The 22,403-nt window shown below is 41.5% G+C and overlaps 1 protein-coding gene across 2 annotated transcripts in view; it reads left to right on the top strand.

Moving 5' to 3' along the window:
- Positions 1-21,721, top strand: part of LOC115132189 (neural cell adhesion molecule L1-like protein) — a 109,039-nt gene extending 87,318 nt beyond the window's left edge. The window contains exon 28 of one of the 2 annotated variants that reach the window (XM_065020712.1): positions 15,342-21,721. In XM_065020712.1, the coding sequence (XP_064876784.1) occupies positions 15,342-15,513 (172 nt within the window). In that variant the 3' untranslated portion in view covers positions 15,514-21,721. The remainder of the gene's footprint in view (positions 1-15,341) is intronic. The other variant, XM_029664532.2, reaches the window with a different exon arrangement.
- Positions 21,722-22,403: the final 682 nt, after the last annotated feature.

Here is a 22,403-nt window from a genome sequence, read left to right as displayed (position 1 = left end):
TTGTGTACAGTATATGTTTTGTCAATGTGTGTCTGGGTGGGTGCATGTGCACTTCCGTAAAATCTCAAACACATTTGTTGTACGTTGCTCCCTATGTAGTAGATGTGCTTTAAAACATGATTTATTCTGAGACATGTAGGACAAAATACTTCCTTCAAAGCTGGAAAAAAAACTAAACGGGCGGTCAAAGGCGAGACATCTTTTGATGACCAAAGTCATCAAAAATCAGTGATGTACTTCCATCTCTCTCATGTCTGTGTGACCACGCAGTGCCCAGTTAACTCCTCTCTCACAGAGAGCAAGGCGCTGCAGCTGAGGTCGAGGAGGAAGTTGGATTCAGATCAGAGCCCAAAATGAACCCAAGACTCTAGCAGCAACTCTGCATTAATTTTATCACAGTATGGCGATGTCACAGTTTAGCTATAACGATTGTCTTCCTCTTCTGATGAGGAATAAGAAGGATCGGACCAAAATGCAGTGTGGTACGTGTCCATGATAACTTTAATAACTCAGAACGAGAAAATACCAAAAGAACAAAGCGCAGGAAAGAAATAAAAATTGAAACAGTCCCGTATGGTGCAAACACAGAAACGGAAAATAACTACCCACAAATCATAGTGGGAAAACAGGCTGCCTAAGTATGGTTCTCAATCAGAGACAACGATTGACAGCTGCCTCTGATTGGGAACCATACCAGCCCAAAACCAGAAATACAAAAACATAGAACAACACATAAATGCCCACCCCAACTCACGCCCTGACCAAACTAAAATAGAGACATAAAAAAGGAACTAAGGTCAGGACGTGACAATAGCTGTGTTCGAATACTCATACTAACCGTACTATTTGTGACATGAATTGAGTAAATAGTATGCCTATTGGTAATAGTATGGATATAGTTAGTATGCCAAATGTTCCTGGATGCCGTACTCAACTTGGCAAAATACGAACTATACACGCATAGGACACTATTTCCGTACTTTTAGGGCCCATAATGCAATTCTTCAGAAAATAGCCGTGGCTTCACAACGTTTTCAGATTTGACGAAATTGGCGGAAAATATGCAGCAAAGTCCGACGAGCGAAAACAAATTCATTGAACTAACTAATGACAAATGTTAAGAAAATGTTGGGCAGTGTAATAAAGTAATGACTTTTCAATCCTTACGAGCCGCATAGCATTACAACAGTATGTACTAGTATGTTAGTTAGTTAGTTAGTTACCTAACGTTAGTTGGATACTAATACATCGAACTTGTCAGGCAGTATATTAACTATATGCTATCTAACGTTTATTGACTTGATTATTCACATTCTTAGCGAAGTGGTATAGTTGTTGTGCGTTTCAATGGACATTGTTAATTCATTGTTAAATCATCAATGCTCTGGATAACATAACAGCCTAACCAGCTCTGCTATGGTGAGTAAAATGGTCAGTGTGAGGTGTGTCATTTGTGTCTGGAAGTAGCTAGCCAACGTTAGCCAGTTAGCTTGGGTGCTTGACACTCCGAATTTACAGTCTGACAACGCTCTGGATTTACGAACGCCGAGAGCCCACTACGGCACTGCAGATTGAATTTACGGAATCGTAAAATGTTTAGCTAGTCATTTGTTATGCTAAAAAGCTAGCAAGAGGTTCCATAGCAACAGCATCAACTTCCGGTACACAGGTAAAGCTCTAGTATGCTCAACTAAAATAATACCGTTAGTTTACAGTATACTAAAATGAACTAATAGTATGCAGTATATACTCATTAAGTATGTAGTATACAGTAGGTTTAGTATGGGTATTCGAACACAGCCCATGATGGGTCGCACCGGCTGCCGCACTTCACCAATAAACATAACACTTAGTGTTATACAGGCACTTGTTTGCCAGCTCTGATGTAGAAAAAAGAAAGAGAGATTGGTAGCAATTCAAATGAGGCCAGTGTAAACTGAAACATTACCTAATATCATACAGATATGAGAAGATTCATGTTGGATGATTTAATAGATTATTGAAAATTATTTCTTAAAGGCCTGATATGTAAATATTCACATCTATATCTTAATGCTTCCCCTAATCAATTGTCTCATGTTTGTGTTGACTATTCAGTATGTACAACCATTTGATAAATGATCATATCACACTGAATTATGAATGCTAAATGGGACAGAGATAATGTAGAGTATTAACACATATTGATGGTCCTGGGCTTTAGTGAGTGTGATAAGAAATCCTTGGTACTGAGGTGACCCTTTGTCTTGTCGAGAGACACCTGAAAGCTGGCCATGTGCCCAGTCTTAAATTGGCATCTAATCTCCTTGGCCCCGGCGTGCTCCCCTGGGAATACCAGGAATGACAGGCTGTTTGTCTGGGATTGCATATGGCCACTCTGTACGGAATGAGCAGCACTCGGGCAATTTCCATCTAAAGAGATTTGAAATTGCCTTCCGTCCTGAAGCCTTGGCAATTAGCAATTAGTGAAGTGAAGGGATTGTACGATGGTAGCCTCACCCCGCCTCCCTTGCCCCCCATCCACCCTTTCCCCATCAAAACCACACCCCCACCCGCTATGTTAAAGCCATGCTAGCTGTGTGTGTTTCCGTGTGCATGTGCGCACACGTCTGTGAGTTTGTTTGTGTGAGCATTTCTGTGTGCGAGTGTGTGTGTATATCAGTGTTAAAGCTGCAATATGTCACTTTTTGGGCGACCCAACCAAATTCACATAGAAATGTGTGTTATAGATCTGTCATTCTCATCGAAAGCAAGTCTAAGAATCGGTAGATATGTTCTATATGCACTATTTCTATGCCTCCCGTTTTGTTCAATTTTTGCATCTTTTACTTTCAGTTTTGTACACCAGCTTCAAACACCTGAAAAGACAATATTTTTGGTTATGGAAAATATATTTCGCAGCGGTTTATATCAGGGATGGGCAACTTTGATGCGGGTGGTATCCACACCAAAAACTTAACTCAACATGAGGGGCTTCAGTGGCTTGTGGGTCAGTGTAGCCACATCCATACCTCCCCACCCATTGTAGCGGCGCCCCTTCGTGATAGCAAAGAAAACAAAACATTTATTTAAGTGAATTTTCTGCTAAATATTGCCGTTTTAAATCAAGTTTGCTGCAATTCTACGCGTTTTGCGTTGCGGTGGAGAGAAGATTTAGCAATTTTCTAACAAATTTCATGCAATTCTACTCATTTTGCCATGGGATGGAGAGAAAACAATATCTGTTTTACAATTCATTTCATGTAATTCTACACATTTTGCCATAGTGGGTATGCAAATGTTTACCATTTTTAATATGATAACTGATGATCAATTGGCATGTCACGTGATCTGGGTTAGGCATCTTTTATTCAGTGAAACACACAAAACAATAAAGAATAATGGCGTGCTGACATACAACTACCCATAAACAATATCCCACAAAACACAGGTTGAAACAAGCTACCTAAATATGATCCCCAATTAGAGACAACGATTACCAGCTGCCTCTAATTGGGAATCATACAAAATCACCAACATATAAAAACAAAACTAGAACCCCACATAGAAAATATAAACTAGACTAACCCCCAGTCACGCCCTGACCTACTCTACCATAGGAAATAAAGGCTCTCTATGGTCTGGACGTGACAGGGCACCACCCCAGTCGGTAATTCTACCATGCTTACTACAATTTTAGATAGTTTGCCGCTAGACTAATTTTACCAATCTAAACCATTTCCTGACATGGGCAAATTGAGTGACTGCTGATGCACAACCACATTTCGAAATTGTGCCTTGTGTATTCTAATGTTTCAACAGTAAGTTGAGACCCCAACTGAGTTCCCCAAAAATGTAATAAATAAATTAAAGAAACTACAAAAGGGCGCCAGTTGCCCATCCATGGTTTAGATGGTACGATAATTCTCTACAATATACTTGCTTGTTTTGTCACACAAACTGAAATTAGATACAATTCTACATAGTGCATATTTAATTTAGTCAACTATAACTACATTTTACGAAAAAATATTCATTTAATTATCTATTTTCCCTGAACAAAAACTAATGACGATAACGAGACGAGATATATAAATATAACAAATTAGTTTTCATTTCAGTTGAAGAAAATGTGATGAGACAAGAATTCCACGAGACATTACATTTGCCATGAAGTGTCTTTTTATCTGTTTTGTTCAGGCATACGCATGCATGCCTTTGCAGAATATTTTTAAAGTAACTGTCCAGTGAAAATCTCACTTTTAAAAGTTCATATTCTGTTAACTCATAACCAAATAATGTTGACTCATCCTTTGTGACCAGAGCACACGTTTTAGAAAAAAACACTTCAAAAATCCAACCTCAAACTTGTATCAAACCAGCTGTTTCAAAAATGCTTGCTATTTACTTATATAACGTGACGTAATGTTGGCTCATTGGCTGAGCTGGCCAATCAGCTGTTTACTTTCATTAATATTTTTAATGACCGGTATTCGCCTTCACCATTCTGTTGTTGGAGTTAGGGCTGTGCGGTGTACTGTATTTAAGCAATAAGGCCAGAGTGGTTGCGGTATATGACCAATATACCACGGCTAAGGGCTGTTCTTACGCACGACGCAATGTGGAGTGCCTGGATACAGCCCTCAGCCGTGGCATATGGGCCATATACCACAAAACCCAGAGGTGTCTTATTGCATTATAAACTGGTTATCAATTTAATTAGAACAGTAAAGATACATGTTTTCTCATACACGTGGTATATGGTCTGTTATAAACTCTGTGGTTCGAGAGCTGAATGCTGATTGGCTGACAGTCGTGGTATATCAGACTGTATGACAAAACATTTATTTTTACTGCTCTACTTACATTGGTAACCAAAGTATGTTAAAGTCTGTAAAGAAATAATAATATCTCCTCTCTTACTTTCATATTGGCCATTTTTGCTCTGATCACGTCAGAAGCTGCATTGCCATGTTGCAGTGGCTTTTTCCCAATTTTTAAAATACGAATGCTGTTTCAATATTTATTTGCCACATCCACAGGACACAACAAGTGTAAAACAGTAGAGGAGAGTGGGGTAAGTTGAGTATTTCATTCAGCATCACTCCGTCAATGGAAATATAGTATTCTTTCTAACAATGATATCTATATACATTTCAGGATGTTGTGAATCCCTGGAAATAATCAGAATTCATGTAAACAGTACAGTTTCGAAAACAGCTTGTTCAAAATCATTGTATTTTGACATAACCTACCCCTGGTATGGCCAGGATAGGTTAAGCTGCCTACAAATGTCTGTAGTGAATTAAATGTTACCACTACCTTTTTAAAACTTTAGTTTCCAAGATGGCATAGCAGTCAGACGTCCTTTGTCCTCGTCTTGTCGTGTCCCGTGTATATACAGTGGGGGAAAAAAGTATTTAGTCAGCCACCAATTGTGCAAGTTCTCCCACTTAAAAAGATGAGAGAGGCCTGTAATTTTCATCATAGGTACACTTCAACTATGACAGGCAAAATGAGGGGGAAAAAATCCAGAAAATCACATTGTAGGATTTTTAATTAATTTATTTGCAAATTATGGTGGAAAATAAGTATTTGGTCAATAATAAAAGTTTATCTCAATACTTTGTTATATACCCTTTGTTGGCAATGACAGAGGTCAAACGTTTTCTGTAAGCATTCACAAGATTTTCACACACTGTTGCTGGTATTTTGGTCCATTCCTCCAAGCAGATCTCCTCTAGAGCAGTGATGTTTTGGGGCTGTTGCTGGGCAACACAGACTTTCAACTCCCTCCAAAGATTTTCTATGGGGTTGAGATCTGGAGACTGGCTAGGCCACTCCAGGACCTTGAAATGCTTCTAACGAAGCCACTCCTTCGTTGCCCGGGCAGTGTGTTTGGGATCATTGTCATGCTGAAAGACCCAGCCACGTTTCATCTTCAATGCCCTTGCTGATGGAAGGAGGTTTTCACTCAAAGTCTCATGATACATGGCCCCATTAATTATTTCCTTTACCCGGATCAGTCTTCCTGTTCCCTTTGCAGAAAAATAGCCCCAAAGCATGATGTTTCCACCGCCATGCTTCACAGTAGGTATGGTGTTCTTTGGATGCAACTCAGCATTCTTTGTCCTCCAAACACGACGAGTTGTGTTTTTACCAAAAAGTTATATTTTGGTTTCATCTGACCATATGACATTCTCCCAATCTTCTTCCAATTCTCCCAATCATCCAAATGCTATCTAGCAAACTTCAGACGGGCCTGGACATGTACTGGCTTAAGCAGGGGGACACGTCTGGCACTGCAGGATTTGCATCCCTGGCGGCATAGTGTGTTACTGATGGTAGGCTTTGTTACTTTGGTCCCAGCTCTCTGCAGGTCATTCACTAGGTCCCCTCGTGTGGTTCTGGGAGTTTTGCTCACTATTCTTGTGATCATTTTGACCCCACGGGGTGAGATCTTGCGTGGAGCCCCAGATCGAGGGAGATTATCACTGGTCTTGTATGTCTTCCATTTCCTAATAACTGCTCCCACAGTTGATTTCTTCAAACCAAGCTGCTTACCTATTGCAGATTCAGTCTTCCCAGCCTGGTGCAGGTCTACAATTTTGTTTCTGGTGTCCTTTGACAGCTCTTTGGTCTTGGCCATTGTGGAGTTTGGAGTGTGACTGTTTGAGGTTGTGGACAGGTATCTTTTATACTGATAACAAGTTCAAACAGGTGTCATTAATACAGGTAACGAGTGGAGGACAGAGGAGCCTCTTAAAGAAGAAGTTACAGGTCTGTGAGAGCCAGCAAGTTCTGGACATTTACAACTGGATCTTGCAGCTAACTAGCTGCTATCCGAGTGACTATTGGCTTACGTCGGTCCCGGAGCAAACATAAATTATTCCGGAGCTAGCCAGCTGAAGAGTTCTATCAGCCACTCCTGAGCTACAATCACTTATCCAGACCCGTTTTACTGCTGACGCGGAGCCCCACCGGGCCTTCACGACTGGAATACCAACGTTATCTGCCCGAGGGAGTTATCCAACTGGCCCCTCCATCGCGACGTTACCTGAACGCCCATCTGCGGCCCGCTAATCGTTAGCTATCTTATCGGCTGCTATCTAAATAGGGCCATCGGACAATTTTCTTGGGTCACTATAACTATGTCTATTTTGCCAATTGGATTGGTCCCCTCTACCACACGGAACCCCACTAATCTACAAATGGAAACGCACGAGGTGGCTAAAAACAGACCTCCATCATCTGCCAGCTTGCTACCCATGGCCTGGCTAGCTGTCTGAATCGCCGTGACCCCAACCATCCTCACTACTCACTGGACCCTTATGATCACTCTGCTAAGCATGCCTCTCCTTAATGTCATTATGCCTTGTCCATTGCTGTTGTGGTTAGTGTTTATTGGCTTATTTCACTGTAGAGCCTCTAGCCCTGCTCATTATACCTTATCCAATCTTTCAGTTCCACCACCCACACATGCGATGACATCACCTGGTTTCAATGATGTTTCTAGAGACAATATCTCTCATCATCACTCAATACCTAGGTTTACCTCAACTGTATTCACATCCTACCATACCTTTGTCTGTACATTATATCTTGAAGCTATTTTATCGCCCCCAGAAACCTGCTCCTTTTACTCTCTGTTCCAGATGTCCTAGATGACCAATTCTCATAGCTTTTAGCCGTACCCTTATCCTACTCCTCCTCTGTTCCTCTGGTGATGTAGAGGTGAATCCAGGCCCTGCAGTGCCTAGCTCCACTCCTATTCCCCAGGCGCTCTCTTTTGATGACGTCTGTAACCGTAATAGCCTTGGTTTCATGCATGTTAACATTAGAATCCTCCTCCCTAAGTTTGTTTTATTCACTGGTTTAGCACACTCTGCCAACTCGGATGTCCTAGCCGTGTCTGAATCCTGGCTTAGGAAGACCACCAAAACCTCTGAAATCTCCATCCCTAACTACAAAATTTTCAGACAAGATAGAACGACCAAAGGGGGTGGTGTTGCAATCTACTGCAGAGATAGCCTGCAGAGTTCTGTCCTACTATCCAGGTCTGTACCCAAACAATTTGAACTTCTACTTTTAAAAATCCACCTCTCTAAAAACAAATCTCTCACTGTTGCTGCCTGCTATAGACCACCCTCTGCCCCCAGCTGTGCTCTGGACACCATATGTGAACTGATTGCCCCCCATCTTCAGAGCTCGTGCTGCTAGGTAACCTAAACTGGAACATGCTTAACACCCCAGCCATCCTACAATCTAAGCTTGATGCCCTCAATCTCACACAAATTATCAATGAACCTTCCAGGTACCACGCCAAAGCCATAAACATGGGCACCCTCATAGATATCATCCTGACCAACTTGCCCTCTAAATACACCTCTGCTGTTTTTTAACCAAGATCTCGGCAATCACTGCCTCATTGCCTGCATCCTTAATGGGTCAGCGGTCAAATGACCTCCACTCATCACTGTCAATCGCTCCCTGAAACACTTCAGCGACCAGACCTTTCTAATCGACCTGGCCCCGGTATCATGGAAGGATATTGACCTCATCAAGTTAGTGGAGGATGCCTGTTTTTTTTAAATGCCTTCCTCACCATCTTAAATAAGCATGCCCCATTCAAGAAATTTAGAACCAGTAACAGATATAGCCCTTGGTTTCTCTCCAGACCTGACTGCCCTTAACCAACACAAAAACATCCTATGGCGTTCTGCATTAGCATCGAACAGCCCCCGCGATATGCAACTTTTCAGGGAAGTTAGAAACCAATATACACAGGCAGTTAGAAAAGCCAAGGCTGGGGCCTCCCGGGTGGCACAGTGACCAAGGGCGCCGTACTGCAGCGCCAGCTGTGCCACCAGAGACTCTGGGTTCGTGCCCAGGCCCTGTCATAACCAGCCACGACCGGGAGGTCCGTGGTGCAACGCACAATTGGCCTAGCATCGTCCGGGTTAGGGAGGGTTTGGCCGATAGGGATATCCTGGTCTCATCGCGCACCAGTGACTCCTGTGGCGGGCCGGGCACAGTGCACGCCAACCAAGGTTGCCATGTGCATGGTGTTTCCTCCAACACATTGGTGCGGCTGGCTTCCAGGTTGGATGCGTGCTGTGTTAAGAAGCAGTGCGGCTTGGTTAGGTTGTGTATCGGAGGACGCATGACCTTCAACCTTCGTCTCTCCCGAGCCCGTACAGGAGTTGTAGCGATGAGACAAGATGTAGCTACTAACAATTGGATACAACGAAATTGGGGAGAAAAAGGGGTAAAAGAAAAGCCAAGGCTAGCTTTTTCAAGCATACGTTTGCTTCCTGCAACACAAACTCAAAAAAGTTCTGGGACACTGTAAAGTCCATGGAGAATAAGAACACCTCCTCCCAGCTGCCACTGCACTGAGGATAGGAAACTCTGTCACCACCGATAAATCCACTATAATTGAGAATTTCAAGAAGCATTTTTCTACGGCTGGCCAGGTTTTCCACCTGGCTACCCCTACCCCAGTCAACAGCACTGCACCCCCCACAGCAACTTGCCCAAGCCTTCACCATTTCTCCTTCTCCCAAATCCAGTCAGCTGATGTTCTGAAAGAGCTGCAAAATCTGGACCCCTACAAATCAGCCGGGCTAGACAATCTGGACCCTTTCTTTCCAAAATTATCTGCCGAAATTGTTGCAACCCCTATTACTAGCCTGTTCAACCTCTATTTCGTGTCGTCTGAGATTCCCAAAGATTGGAAAGCAGCTGCGGTCATCCCCCTCTTCAAAGGGGGGGACACTCTTGACCCAAACCTCCACAGACCTATATCTATCCTACCCTGCCTTTCTAATGTCTTCGAAAGCCAAGTCAACAAACAGATTACCGACCATTTCGAATCCCACCATACCTTCTCCGCTATGCAATCTGGTTTCAGAGCTGGTCATGGGTGCACCTCAGCCACGCTCAAGGTCCTAAACGATATCTTAACCGCCATCGATAAGAAACAATACTGTGCAGCCGTATTCATTGATCTGGCCAAGACTTTCGACTCTGTCATTCACCATATCCTCATCGGCAGACTCGATAGCCTTGGTTTCTCAAATGATTGCCTCACCTGGTTCACCAACTTCTTCTCTGATAGAGTTCAGTGTGTCAAATCGGGGGGCATGTTGTCCGGGCCTCTGGCAGTCTCTATGGGGGTGCCTCAGGGTTCAATTATTGGACCGACTCTCTTCTCTGTATACATCAATGATGTCGCTCTTGCTGCTAGTAAGTCTCTGATCCACCGCTACGCAGACGACACCATTCTGTATACTTCTGGCCTTTCTTTGGACACTGTGTTATCAACCCTCCAGACGAGCTTCAATGCCATACAACTCTCCTTCCATGGCCTCCAACTGCTCTTAAATACAAGTAAAACTAAGTGCATGCTTTTCAACCGATCGATGCCTGCACCTGCACGCCCGTCCAGCATCACTACTCTGGACGGTTCTGACTTAGAATATGTGGACAACTACAAATACCTAGGTGTCTGGTTAGACTGTAAACTCTCCTTCCAGACTCACATCAAACATCTCCAATCCAAAGTTAAATCTAGAATTGGCTTCCTATTTTGCAAACAAAGCATCCTTCACTCATCCTGCAAACATACCCTCGTAAAACTGACCATCCTACTGATCCTCGACTTCGGCGATGTCATTTACAAAATAGCCTCCAATATCCTACTCAATAAATTGGATGCAGTCTTTCACAGTGCCATCTGTTTTGTCACCAAAGCCCCATATACTACCCACCACTGCGACCTGTACGCTCTCGTTGGCTGGCCCTCGCTTCATACTCGTCGACAAACCCACTGGCTCCAGGTCATCTACAAGACCCTGCTAGGTAAAGTCCCCCCTTATCTCAGCTCGCTGGTCACCATAACAGCACGCGCTCCATCAGGTATATCTCTCTGGTCACCCCCAAAACCAATTCCTCCTTTGGCCGCCTCTCCTTCCAGTTCTCTGCTGCCAATGACTGGAACGAACTGCAAAAATCTCTGAAACTGGAAACACTTATCCCCCTCACTAGCTTTAAGCACCAGCGCTCAGAGCAGCTCACAAATTACTGCACTTGTACATAGCCCATCTACTGTATAATTTAGCCCAAACAACTACCTCTTCCCCTAATGTATTTATTTATTTATTTTGCTCCTTTGCACCCTATTATTTATATTTCTACTTTGCACATTCTTCCACTGCAAATCTACCATTCCAGTGTTTTACTTGCTATATTGTATTTACTTCGCCACCATTGCCTTTTTTTGCCTTTACCTCCCTTATCTCACCTCATTTGCTCACATTGTATATAGACTTATTTTTCTATTGTATTATTGACTGGACTGTATGTTTGTTTTACTCCATATGTAACTCTGTGTTCTTGTATGTGGGCGGCAGGGTAGCCTAGTGGTTAGAGCGTTGGACTAGTAACCGGAAGGTTGCAAGTTCTAACCCCCCAGCTGACAAGGTACAAATCTGTCGTTCTGCCTCTGAACAGGCAGTTAACCCACTGTTCCTAAGCCGTCATTGAAAATAAGAATTTGATCTTAACTGACTTGCCTAGTTAAATAAAGGTAAAATAAATGTGTCAAACTGCTTTGCTTTATCTTGACCAGGTCACAATTGTAAATGAGAACTTGTTCTCAACTTGCCTACCTTGTTAAATAAAGGTGGAATAACATTTTTCTTTTCAAATCATGTCTCCTTTTTTTCCCAAACACAATTCCACACAATCACAATAGCTTTTTGTCTTTGAATAATTGTAAGCATCTCTTAACACAGGCTTAACACCTAACAACCACGTTGTACTTTTTAAAATACTTTTAACATAGAACAGGCCCTGTTGTGACCTCATATCCCAGCGATAATGCCTTGAATTACGCCTGTGAAGAAAACACTTCAATTTGCTCAACTTGCCATTTGCTCAACCATTGGCTCAATTTACCTCATGGCCATTGGCTCAACTTACCCCAAGGCAAACATTTGGACTATATTAGCCCGCATAGGGCTAATATACACTTTCATGCTAGGTTTATTGAAGCTTATAGAGATGCCAACTGATGTATAGAACAATAGTATCTACTTTGGTTTAGGTACAATACATTCTTTTGACTTTGTTAAAATCTGTTTTTTGGACATGCTTACCACTTTTTCCATGTGGTTTCTTCCTTCAGAGACTCAATGAAAATGATGACCACTTCCTAAATATTTGGTCAAATTATACATTTTGTGTATGTTTTCCTAGAAACAAGGCTCAACTTAACCCTTCGGCTCAACTTAACCCTTCGGCTCAACTTAACCCTTCGGCTCAACTTAACCCTTCGGCTCAGCTTAACCCTTCGGCTCAGCTTAACCCTTCGGCTCAACTTACCTCTTCGGCTCAACTTACACCACTCTCCCCTTCAGTGAAATTCTTACCTTGAGAGCTCTTTCCCAACAATGCAGTGATGATAACAATAATAATATACTGTAGATAATAATAGAACATAAAATACAATAAAAACACACAAGAACTATGATGTGAGTTAAAAAAAAACATCAGTGCCAGTATCTTATTCAATGTACTGGAGTGGTTGTGGGTTTATACATAAAAAGTGACTGGTAGTAGGATATACATGTGAACTGAGCTGAAAAGTGATTGGTAGCAGGAATATATAACTATGCATGGTAATATATACAGCTCATTTGGAAAGTATTCAGACCCCATGACTTTTTCCACATGTTGTTACGTTACAGACTTATTCTAAAATTGATTAAATTGTCCCCCCCCCCTCAATCTACACACAAGACCCCACAATGACAAATCCAAAACAGATTTTTATACATTTTTGCCAATGTATAAAAAATGTAATATCACCTTTTACACACTGTAAGTATTCAGACCCTTTACTCAGTACTTTGTTGAAGCATCTTCAGCAGCGATTACAGCCTTGACTCTTCTTGGGTGTGACGGTACAAGCTTGGCACAACTGTATTTGGGGAGTTTCTCCCATTCTTCTCTGCAGATCCTGTCAAGCTCTGTCAGGTCTCTCCAGAGATGCTCAATCTGGTTCAAGTCTGGGCTCTGGCTGGGCCACTCAAGGACATTCAGAGACTTGTCCCGAAGCCACTCCTGCATTGTCTTGGCTGTGTGCTTAGGGTTGTTGTCCTGTTGGAAGTGAACCTTCGCCCCAGTCTGAGGTCCTGATGCTCTGGATCATTAAAGATCTCTATGTACTTTGCTCCATTCATCTTTCCTTCGATCCTGACTAGTATCCTGGTCCCTTCTGCGAGACAACTTGCCACCACCATGCTTCACCGTAGGGATGGTCCCAGGTTTTCTCCAGATGTGACGCTTGGTATTCAGGCCAAAGAGTTCAATATTGGTTTCATCAGACCAGAGAATCTTGTTTCTCATGGTCTGAGAGTCTTTATGTGCCTTTTGGCAAATTCCAAGCGGGCTGTCATGTGCCTTTCACTGAGGACTGGCTTCCGTCTGCCCACTCTACCATAAAGGCCTGATTGGTGGAGTGCTGCAGAGATGGTTGTCCTTCTGGAAGATTCTCCCATCTCCACAGAGGAACTTTGGAGTTCGGTCAGAGTGACATTGGGTTCTTGGTCACCTCCCTGACCAAGGCCCTTCTCCCCCGATTGCCAGCTCTAGGAAGAGTCTTAGTGGTTCCCAACTTCTTCCATTTAACTGTGTTCTTGGGGACCTTCAATGCTGCAGAAATTGTTTGGTATCCTTCCCCAGATCTGTGTCTTGACACAATCCTGTCTCTGAGCTCTATGGACAATTCCTTTGACCCCATGTCTTGGTATTTGCTCTGACATGCACTGTCAACTGTGGGACCTTATATAGGCAGGTGTGTCTCTTCCAAATCATGTCCAATCATTTGAATTTACCACAGGTGGACTCCAATCAAGTTGTAGAAACATCTCAAGGATGATGAAAGGAAATAGGATGCACTACACTCTCAAAGCAAAGGGTCTGAATACTTATGTAAATAAGGTATTTCTGTTTTTTATTTGTTAATATATTTGCAGCAAAAAACTGTTTTTGCTGTCATTTTGGGGTATTGTGCGTTGATTGATGAGGAAAATGTTTTATTTAATCAATTTTAGAATTAGGCTGTAACGTAATATAATGTGGAAAAAGTCATGAGGTCTGAATACTTTCCAAATGTAAACAGGAGTAATAGTGACCAGTAGCAGGATAAATAGATAAATGTTATTGGAAATTGATAATCAATGGCCATCAATAATCAATAATATTTTTTTTTATTTTTCAATAATATTTTTAGCAGCAGCGTAGGTTGTGTCTGAGTGGGTAGAGATCTGTGGATGGGCATAGAGTCAGTGTGGATAGTCTGTGGGAGAGGGAGAGCAGTAGTTGTTAGCCATTTAACGGTCTTATAGCCAGGGGATGGAAGCTGTTTAGGAGTCTGTTGGTCTGAGCCTTGATGTACCACCTACCGGACGGGAGCGTGGAGAAGAGTCTTTGTCAATTTTTCATGCCTTTCTAAGACAACGCCTGGCATATACTATTTGCTAAATAGTATTACTGTAATAATTCTGTCATTGTTGGGAAGCTCAGATACTTCCCTCTTTAAGTGAATCATTGTAATTCATCCCCCTCAGATGGTTATGACGAGGAGAGAATTGGAGCTGTAAATTGTTTAAACTTTATCCAGCTATTTAACCATAGCCAGAATTAACCATAGAGTATGCTACAATCTAGCAATGTTGCCAACTAAGATATAGGAGGTTATTGTAGTTGGACAAGGCTATTGTAGTTGGACAAGGCTATTGAAGTTGGACAAGGCTATCTGAATTTAAGCATCTCTTAACACAGGAAGTTAGAGGTAAATATCAATTATTCAATGAAAAAAATGACTAACTGAAACTAGACTAAAACGGTCCAGACTTTTAGTCGACTGACAATAACATTAAGGATTCTTCAATAAAGTCTTTGTTGTTCATTGAGAAATAGTGCACCAAAAATCGAAGTTAGATATAAAATTGTGTGATTAAGATCTCCTCTGCAAAAAGGTCTAAATTAATGACAGGAAGCTTGAGGAAGCGTATACTGGCTACGGAATCTCAAAATCGAATAACAGCACTGTGGCTGCTTTTTTCTCGTATTTGAAGTGAAAGTCTTAAGGGAGTATGCATTCACGCCAGCCAGACTGAAGCATACTGATGCCTTAAGACTAACATGAAATCTAAAATAGCAGCCAAAATTGTGTGTGTGTGTGTGTGTGTGTGTGTGTGTGTGTGTGTGTGTGTGTGTGTGTGTGTGTGTGTGTGTGTGTGTGTGTGTGTGTGTAACCAAAATGAGCCTCTGTCCTTTGTGCTGTGTGACAGTGAGGAAAACCCACTGAAGGCTAGCCAATGTTCCCTGGATCGGGGCATGGGAGGGGACAGCGACTATGGGGACGAAGAAGAATGCCAGTTCAACGAAGATGGTTCATTTATCGGTGAATACTCTGGCCACAAAAACAGAGGCTCTGTAAGACCCAGCCCAGTCACTGCGTGAAGAGACAAATGCTTCCTTCGGACTTCCCTCTGAAGGGTGTGTGACAACAAAAGGAAATGAATGGCATCATCTGTGTGATGCATGACATTGATCAGAAATGTTAAATTCCTGTCAATCACAATTGTATATGATGCATATTTATTTTGTACCTCCACATTGTGACGGATTCATTAGGAAATGTTTTCACATTCTTGTAGACAGGATTGGACATCTGCAGTTTCAATATACAGTACCAGTCAAAAGTTTGGACACTTTATTTTCACTATTTTCTATATTGTAGAATAATAGTTAAGACATCAAAACTATGAAATAACACATATGAAAACATGTACTGTAGTAACCAAAAAACTGTTAAACAAATCAAATCATATTTTCTATTTTAGATTCTTCAAAGTAGCCACCCTTTTTTTTGATGACAGCTTGCACATTCTTTGCATTCTCTCAACCAGCTTCACCTGGAATGCTTTTCCAACAGCTTTGAAGGAGTTCCCACATATATTGAGCACTTGTTGGCTGCTTTTCCTTCAGTCTGTGGTCCAACTCATCCCAAACCATCTCAATTGGGTTGAGGTACGGTGATTGTGGAGGCCAGGTCATCTGATGCAGCACTCCATCACTCTCCTTCTTGGTCAAATAGCCCTTACACAGCCTGGATGTGTGTTAGGCCACTGTGCTGTTGAAAAACAAAATATAGTCCCACTAAGCGCAAACCAGATTGGATGGCGTATCGCTGCAAAATGCAATGGTAGCCATGCTGGTTAAGTGTGCCTTGAATTCTAAGTAAATCACTGACTGTGTCACCAACAAAGCACCATCACACCTCCTCCTCAATGCTTCAAGGTGGGAATCACACATGTGGAGGTCATCTGTTCACCTACTCTGTGTCTCAAAACATGGCGGTTGGAACCAAAAACCTCCAATTTGGACTCATCAGACCAAAGGACAGATATCCGCCGGGCTAATTTCCATTGCCCGTGTTTCTTGGCCCAAGCAAGTCTTTTCTTGTTATTGGTGTCCTTTGGTAGTGGTTTCTTTACAGCAATTCGACCATGAACGCCTGATTCACACAGTCTCCTCTGAATAGTTGATGTGTCTGTGACTTTTATTTAGGATGCTTTCTGAGGCTGGTAACTCTAATGAACTTATCCTCTCCTGCAGAGGTAACTCTGGGTCTTCCTTTCTTGTGGCGGTCCTCATGAGAGCCAGTTTCATTATAGCGCTTGATGGTTGAACTTGCACTTGAATAAACTTTCAAAGTTCTTGAATTGTTCCGTTTTGACTGACCTTTATGTCTTAAAGTAATGATGGACTGTTGTCTCTCTTTGCTAATTTGAGCTGTGCTTGCCATAATATGGACTTAATATGGGCTATCGTCTGTATACCACCTGTCATGGTTCCTCCTGGCACCAGAGGGAGGCAGGTGTGTCTTATTATTTCATAATTGTGTCCCTGCTTAAAGAGGTGTGTTTTCTGTGGTCCTTTGCAGACGCTTGAATTGTTTACTGTGTGCATTTGTTTCCTGAGTGAATTTTCGATACTTAGTGTTTGTTGTTTTTTATGGTCTCTTTTCTGCACCTTTTTTTTACCACGTCACACCACCCCTACCTTGTCACAACACAACTGATTGGCTCAAAGGAGGAAAGAAATTCCACAAATTAATTTTCAACAAGGCATTCCTATTAATTGAAATGCATTCCACGTGACTACCTCATGAAGCTGGTTGAGAGAATGCCAAGAGTGTGCAAAGCTGTCAAGGCAAATGGTGGCTACTTAGAATAATCTTAAATATAACCTGGATTTTGATTTAACAATGTTTTGGTTGCTACTTTTTCCACATGTGTTATTTCATAGTTTAGGTGTCTTTTTTATTCTACAATGTAGAAAATAGTAAAAATAAAGAAAAACCCTTGAATGAGTAGGTGTGTCCAAACTTTTGACTGTTACTGTAAATACACTATATATATATCTTTAAAAAGAAAAGGTAGACAGCAGACACATATATCATTAATAACGATGCATGATTTCTTATGTTTTTACTTTCTTAGAAAAGGTCAACAGATATGAGGCATAAACATTCTTTATACCACGGTATTGTTGAATACTTGTTTCTGATTGGCTTGTATGACATTCTAGAGTGTGTATTGTGTAAGGGATAATCAATGAGTTGCTCTGCGTTCTATGGAAAATAATGAAGGACCTGGAAGTTGTGTTCCACGATATGCAGGGTGGAATTGACCTTCCACTGAGTTGGATTATTTTCCAGAAAACCCAGAGTTTATAATCCCTTTCATACCAGGGCTATAATTTAGCACATTTGCCACTAGAAATGTGTTCATTTGCTGGTATACATTTTTTTATTAAACTTTTGCTTTCAAAAGCAGCTCAAACCGAACATGTAAGACTTAACTATAGCCATCGAATTCTACCGAGATAATATAGCGTGGGCTACAAGGTCTAATCGTGAATGCTGATTGGTTAAAACCGTAAATGGTGTCTATTCCACCATTTACCACCGGCTAAATCTATGATGTTAAAATGCCTATATTCGTGGCCAAAAGTTTTGAGAATGACACAAATATTAATTTCTCCAAAGTTTGCTGCTTCAGTGTCTTTAGATATTTTTGTCAGATGTTAATATGGAAAACTGAAGTATAATTACAAGCATTTCGGCTTTTATTGACAATTACATGAAGTTGATGCAAAGAGTCAATATTTGCAGTGTTGACCCTTCTTTTTCAAGACCTCTGCAATCCACCATGGCATGTTGTCAATTAACTTCTGGGCCACATCCTGACTTATGGCAGCCCATTCTTGCATAATCAATGCTTGTGGGTTTTTGTTTGTCCACCCGCCTCTTGAGGATTGTCCACAAGTTCTCAATGGGATTAAGATCGGCGGAGATTCCTGGCCATGGACTCAAAATATCTATGTTTTGTTCCCCGAGCCACTTAGTTATCACTTTTGCCTTATGGCAAGGTGCTCCATCATGCTGGAAAAGGCATTGTTCGTCACCAAACTGTTCCTGGATGGTTGGTAGAAGTTGCTCTGTGTTGTGATGGTACCATTCTTTATTCATGGCTGTGTTCTAGGGCAAAATTGTGAGTGAGCCCACTCCCTTGGCTGAGAAACAACCCCACACATGAATGGTCTCAGGATGCTTTACTGTTGGCATGACACAGGGCTGATGGTAGCGCTCACCTTGTCTTCGCCGGACAAGCATTTTTCCGGATGCCCCAAACAATCGGGAAGAGGATTCATCAAAGAAAATTACTTTACCCCAGTCATCAGCAGTCCAATCCATGTACCTTATGCAGAATATCAGTCTGTCCCTAATGTTTTTCCTGGAGAGAAGTGGCTTCTTTGCGGCCCTTCTTGACACCAGGCCATCCTCCAAAAGTCTTTGCCTCACTGTGCGTGCAGATGCACTCACACCTGCCTGCTGACATTTCTAAGCAAGCTCCGGTGGTACCCCGATCCCGCAGCTGAATCAAATTTAGGAGACGGTCCTGGCGCTTGCTGGACTTTCTTGGGCGCCCTGAAGCCTTCTTCACAACAATTGAACCGCTCTCCTTGAAGTTCTGGATGATCCGATAAATGGTTGATTTAGGTGCAGTCTTACTGGCAGCAATATCCTTGCCCGTGAAGCCCTTTTTGTGCAAAGCAATGATGACGGCACCTGTTTCCTTGCAGGTAACCATGGTTGACAGAGGAAGAACAATGATTCCAAGCACCATCCTCCTTTTGAAGCTTCCAGTCTGTTATTCGAACTCAATCAGCATGACAGAGTGATCTCCAGCCTTGTCCTCGTCAACACTCACACCTGTGTTAACAAAATAATCACTGACATGATGTCAGCTAGTCCTTTTGTGGCAGAGCTGAAATGCAGTGGAAATGTTTTTGGGGATTCAGTTCATTTACATGGTAAAGAGGGACTTTGCAATTAATTGCAATTCATCTGACCACTCTTCATAACATTCTGGAGTATGTGCAAATTGCCATCATACAAGCTGAGGCAGCAGACTTTGTGAAAATTAATATTTGTGTCATTCTCAAAACCTTTGGCCACAACTGTATTTACTCTGTTCCATCTGACTGCTCAATTCACTGTCTCGTCAGCCCTGCCAAGCAATTTATAAACTTGATCTCCACTATATTATCTCACATTTCTTTTACATTAACATTTTGTTTTCAACAGCGGAGATTTGTATAAACCTTGCTGTCTGACATTTGCAACATTGTTTCAATATTCAAATTCTATCTCCAGCTGTCTCATAGTAATGAACATGTCAGGAGTCGAAAAGAGACAAAGGCATTATAACCGTGGTATAAGTGGGATAATCAACCCTGAGCTCTATGCATTCTATGGAAAATAATGTAACTCGGTGGAAGGTTAGTGCCATTCTGCTGCGCACCTTGGCACACACCTTCCACGTTGTGTATTATTTTCTATAGACTGCATATCCCCTCGTTGATTACCTTTACATAATTACTTGTGCCTACTTTTGTATATTTAATTTTCACAATGTTAAAAGTGTTTTTAATTGTATTTTTAAATCATCACTGTATGTCTAATACATCACTGTGTTTGTTTATTTCATGAAAATAACTACAAATATATTTTTTGTCATTTATTTCCCTGAGCCTCCTTTCGACATTGAAATTCTCAGTCTGATCGTTTGGGCGTTGATACAAATTAAAATATATTTACTATAAATACACAGCCCTGATTGTCGGATATAATTGTCTAGACCCCTTCACTCAACTCTGGACCTTGAAGACAGTTCCACTGTGTTTTTTAAATTGTTCTCCTATAATCAGTGACTGATTTAGACCTGGGACACCAGGTGTGTGCAATTATCAGGTAGAACAGAAAACCAGCAGGCTCTGGACCTCGTAGGGTAAGAGTTGAGTACCCCTGCTCTAGAGCCTACTCAGTTTACCCCTTCAAAGTAGGAGGATTACGCATGCAAATAAAAGATGACTGGTCATTGGTCAGAATAATAAGATCTGATTGTGATGTCATGATCTTGGTCAAAAACTTCATCCCACCTGAACAGGCTGAAATTCCAGACATTCTTTAAAAAAATCTGTTCCATCATTTTCACAACTTCATAGTGTTATTCGACCTCAGTGTGGAAATATCATCAGAATAACAGGAAATCAAGTTTTTGATGGCACTGCCCTTTTAATACTTCACAACACTGTATATATTGTAGAAAAGAAAAGTTGGCTTTGTATGCAATGTGTGAATGTTACTGTGGTTGATTGCATTTTACAATGTTAATACTGATGTCTAATGTGTTTTTGTAAATTATAGGATCAAACATATTACAGCTGTTTCCATCCCTGCTTTGGAAAACTGTCTACTAGTAAATTAAATGTAAAAGACTAATTTAATAATTGAAATAATTATATGCTAGTGAAATTCTAAAAAATGTAAATACAAATGATAATGAAATCACCCTATGCACATCGATAGTACAGTAGAAGGTGTACAAGCTGTGTATGCTGTAAAATCGTGTTAGGGCATTGGTCAAATTTAGGTCAGTTTTCATTTTAATTTCCTGTCAAAATCATGGCATGAACCAATTTCATTCAACAGAAGGTTGGCATTCCTAATACATTTCTAAGGTTGCTGCAGTTGTTATAGTATTCAAGATAATGATATTTTTCACTCTATCACTTGTCAACATTTAAAGAATTATGCCAGCAGCATACCACCCTGCATACCACTGCTGGATTTCTTCTGAAGCTATGCAGGGCTGGTCCTGGTCAGTTCCTGGATGGGGGACCAGATGCTGCTGGAAGTGGTGTTGGAGGGCCAGTAGGAGGCACTATTTCCTCTGGTCTAAAACAAAAATATCCCACTTCCCCAGGGCAGTGATTGACACTGCCCTGTATAGGGTGCTGTCTTTCAGATGAGATGTTAAACTGGTGTCCTGACTCTCTGAGGTCATTAAAGATCCCATTGTAGGGGTGTTAACCCTGGTATCCTGGCTAAATTCCCAATCTGTCCCTCAAACCATCATGGTCACCTAATAATCCCCAGTTTACAATTGGCTCATTCATCCCCTTCCTCTCCCCTGTAACTATTTCCCAGGTTGTTACTGCAAATGAGAATTTGTTCTCAGTCAACCTACCTGGTAAAATAATGGCTAAATATATATTTTTTAAACAACTGCTAGTTGGCCATTCCAAGAACATTCTATTGTGCCTGAATGTAAGTGTGCATCCCAAATGGCACCCTATTCCCTATATAGTGCACTAATTTTGAACAGATCAGTGCACTAGGCCTACATGGGGAACAGGGTGCCATTTGGGACAAATCCTAACTGTGAGTGGTTCCCACTAAACAGGAGATGAGTCGATTCTTCCCATCTCTATTAGTTTGAAATTCCGCTTCATCAAAGGTGCTATTTCCCAGAAAATGAAAATTGGGGGAGGAATTACACTGAACAAAAATATAAACGCAACATGGAAAGTGTGGTTCCCATGTTTCATGAGCCAAAATAAAAGATCCCAGAAATGTTCCATACTCACAAAAAGCAAATTGTTCTATTTATTTTGCCCCAAATTTGTTTACATCCCTGTTAGTGAGCATTTCCCATTTGCCGAGATAATCCATCCACCTGACAGATGTGGCATATCAAGAAGCTGATTAAACAGCATGATCATTACACAGGTGCACCTTGTGCTGGGGACAATAAAAGGCCACTCTAAAATGTGCAGTTTTGTCACACAACACAATGCAACAGATGTCTCAAATTTTGAGGGAGTGTGCAATTGGCATGCTGACTGCAGCACACCAATTACATTTTCCATCACTTCCCTCCTCTTATCACTCAATCTGTGAGTATTATCATTACATTTTAAGGTAAGCATTAGATTAT

Source organism: Oncorhynchus nerka, linkage group LG7 (assembly GCF_034236695.1).
Source record: "Oncorhynchus nerka isolate Pitt River linkage group LG7, Oner_Uvic_2.0, whole genome shotgun sequence".
Lineage (NCBI taxonomy): Eukaryota > Metazoa > Chordata > Actinopteri > Salmoniformes > Salmonidae > Oncorhynchus > Oncorhynchus nerka.
This window is presented reverse-complemented; position numbering and strand designations above follow the sequence as displayed.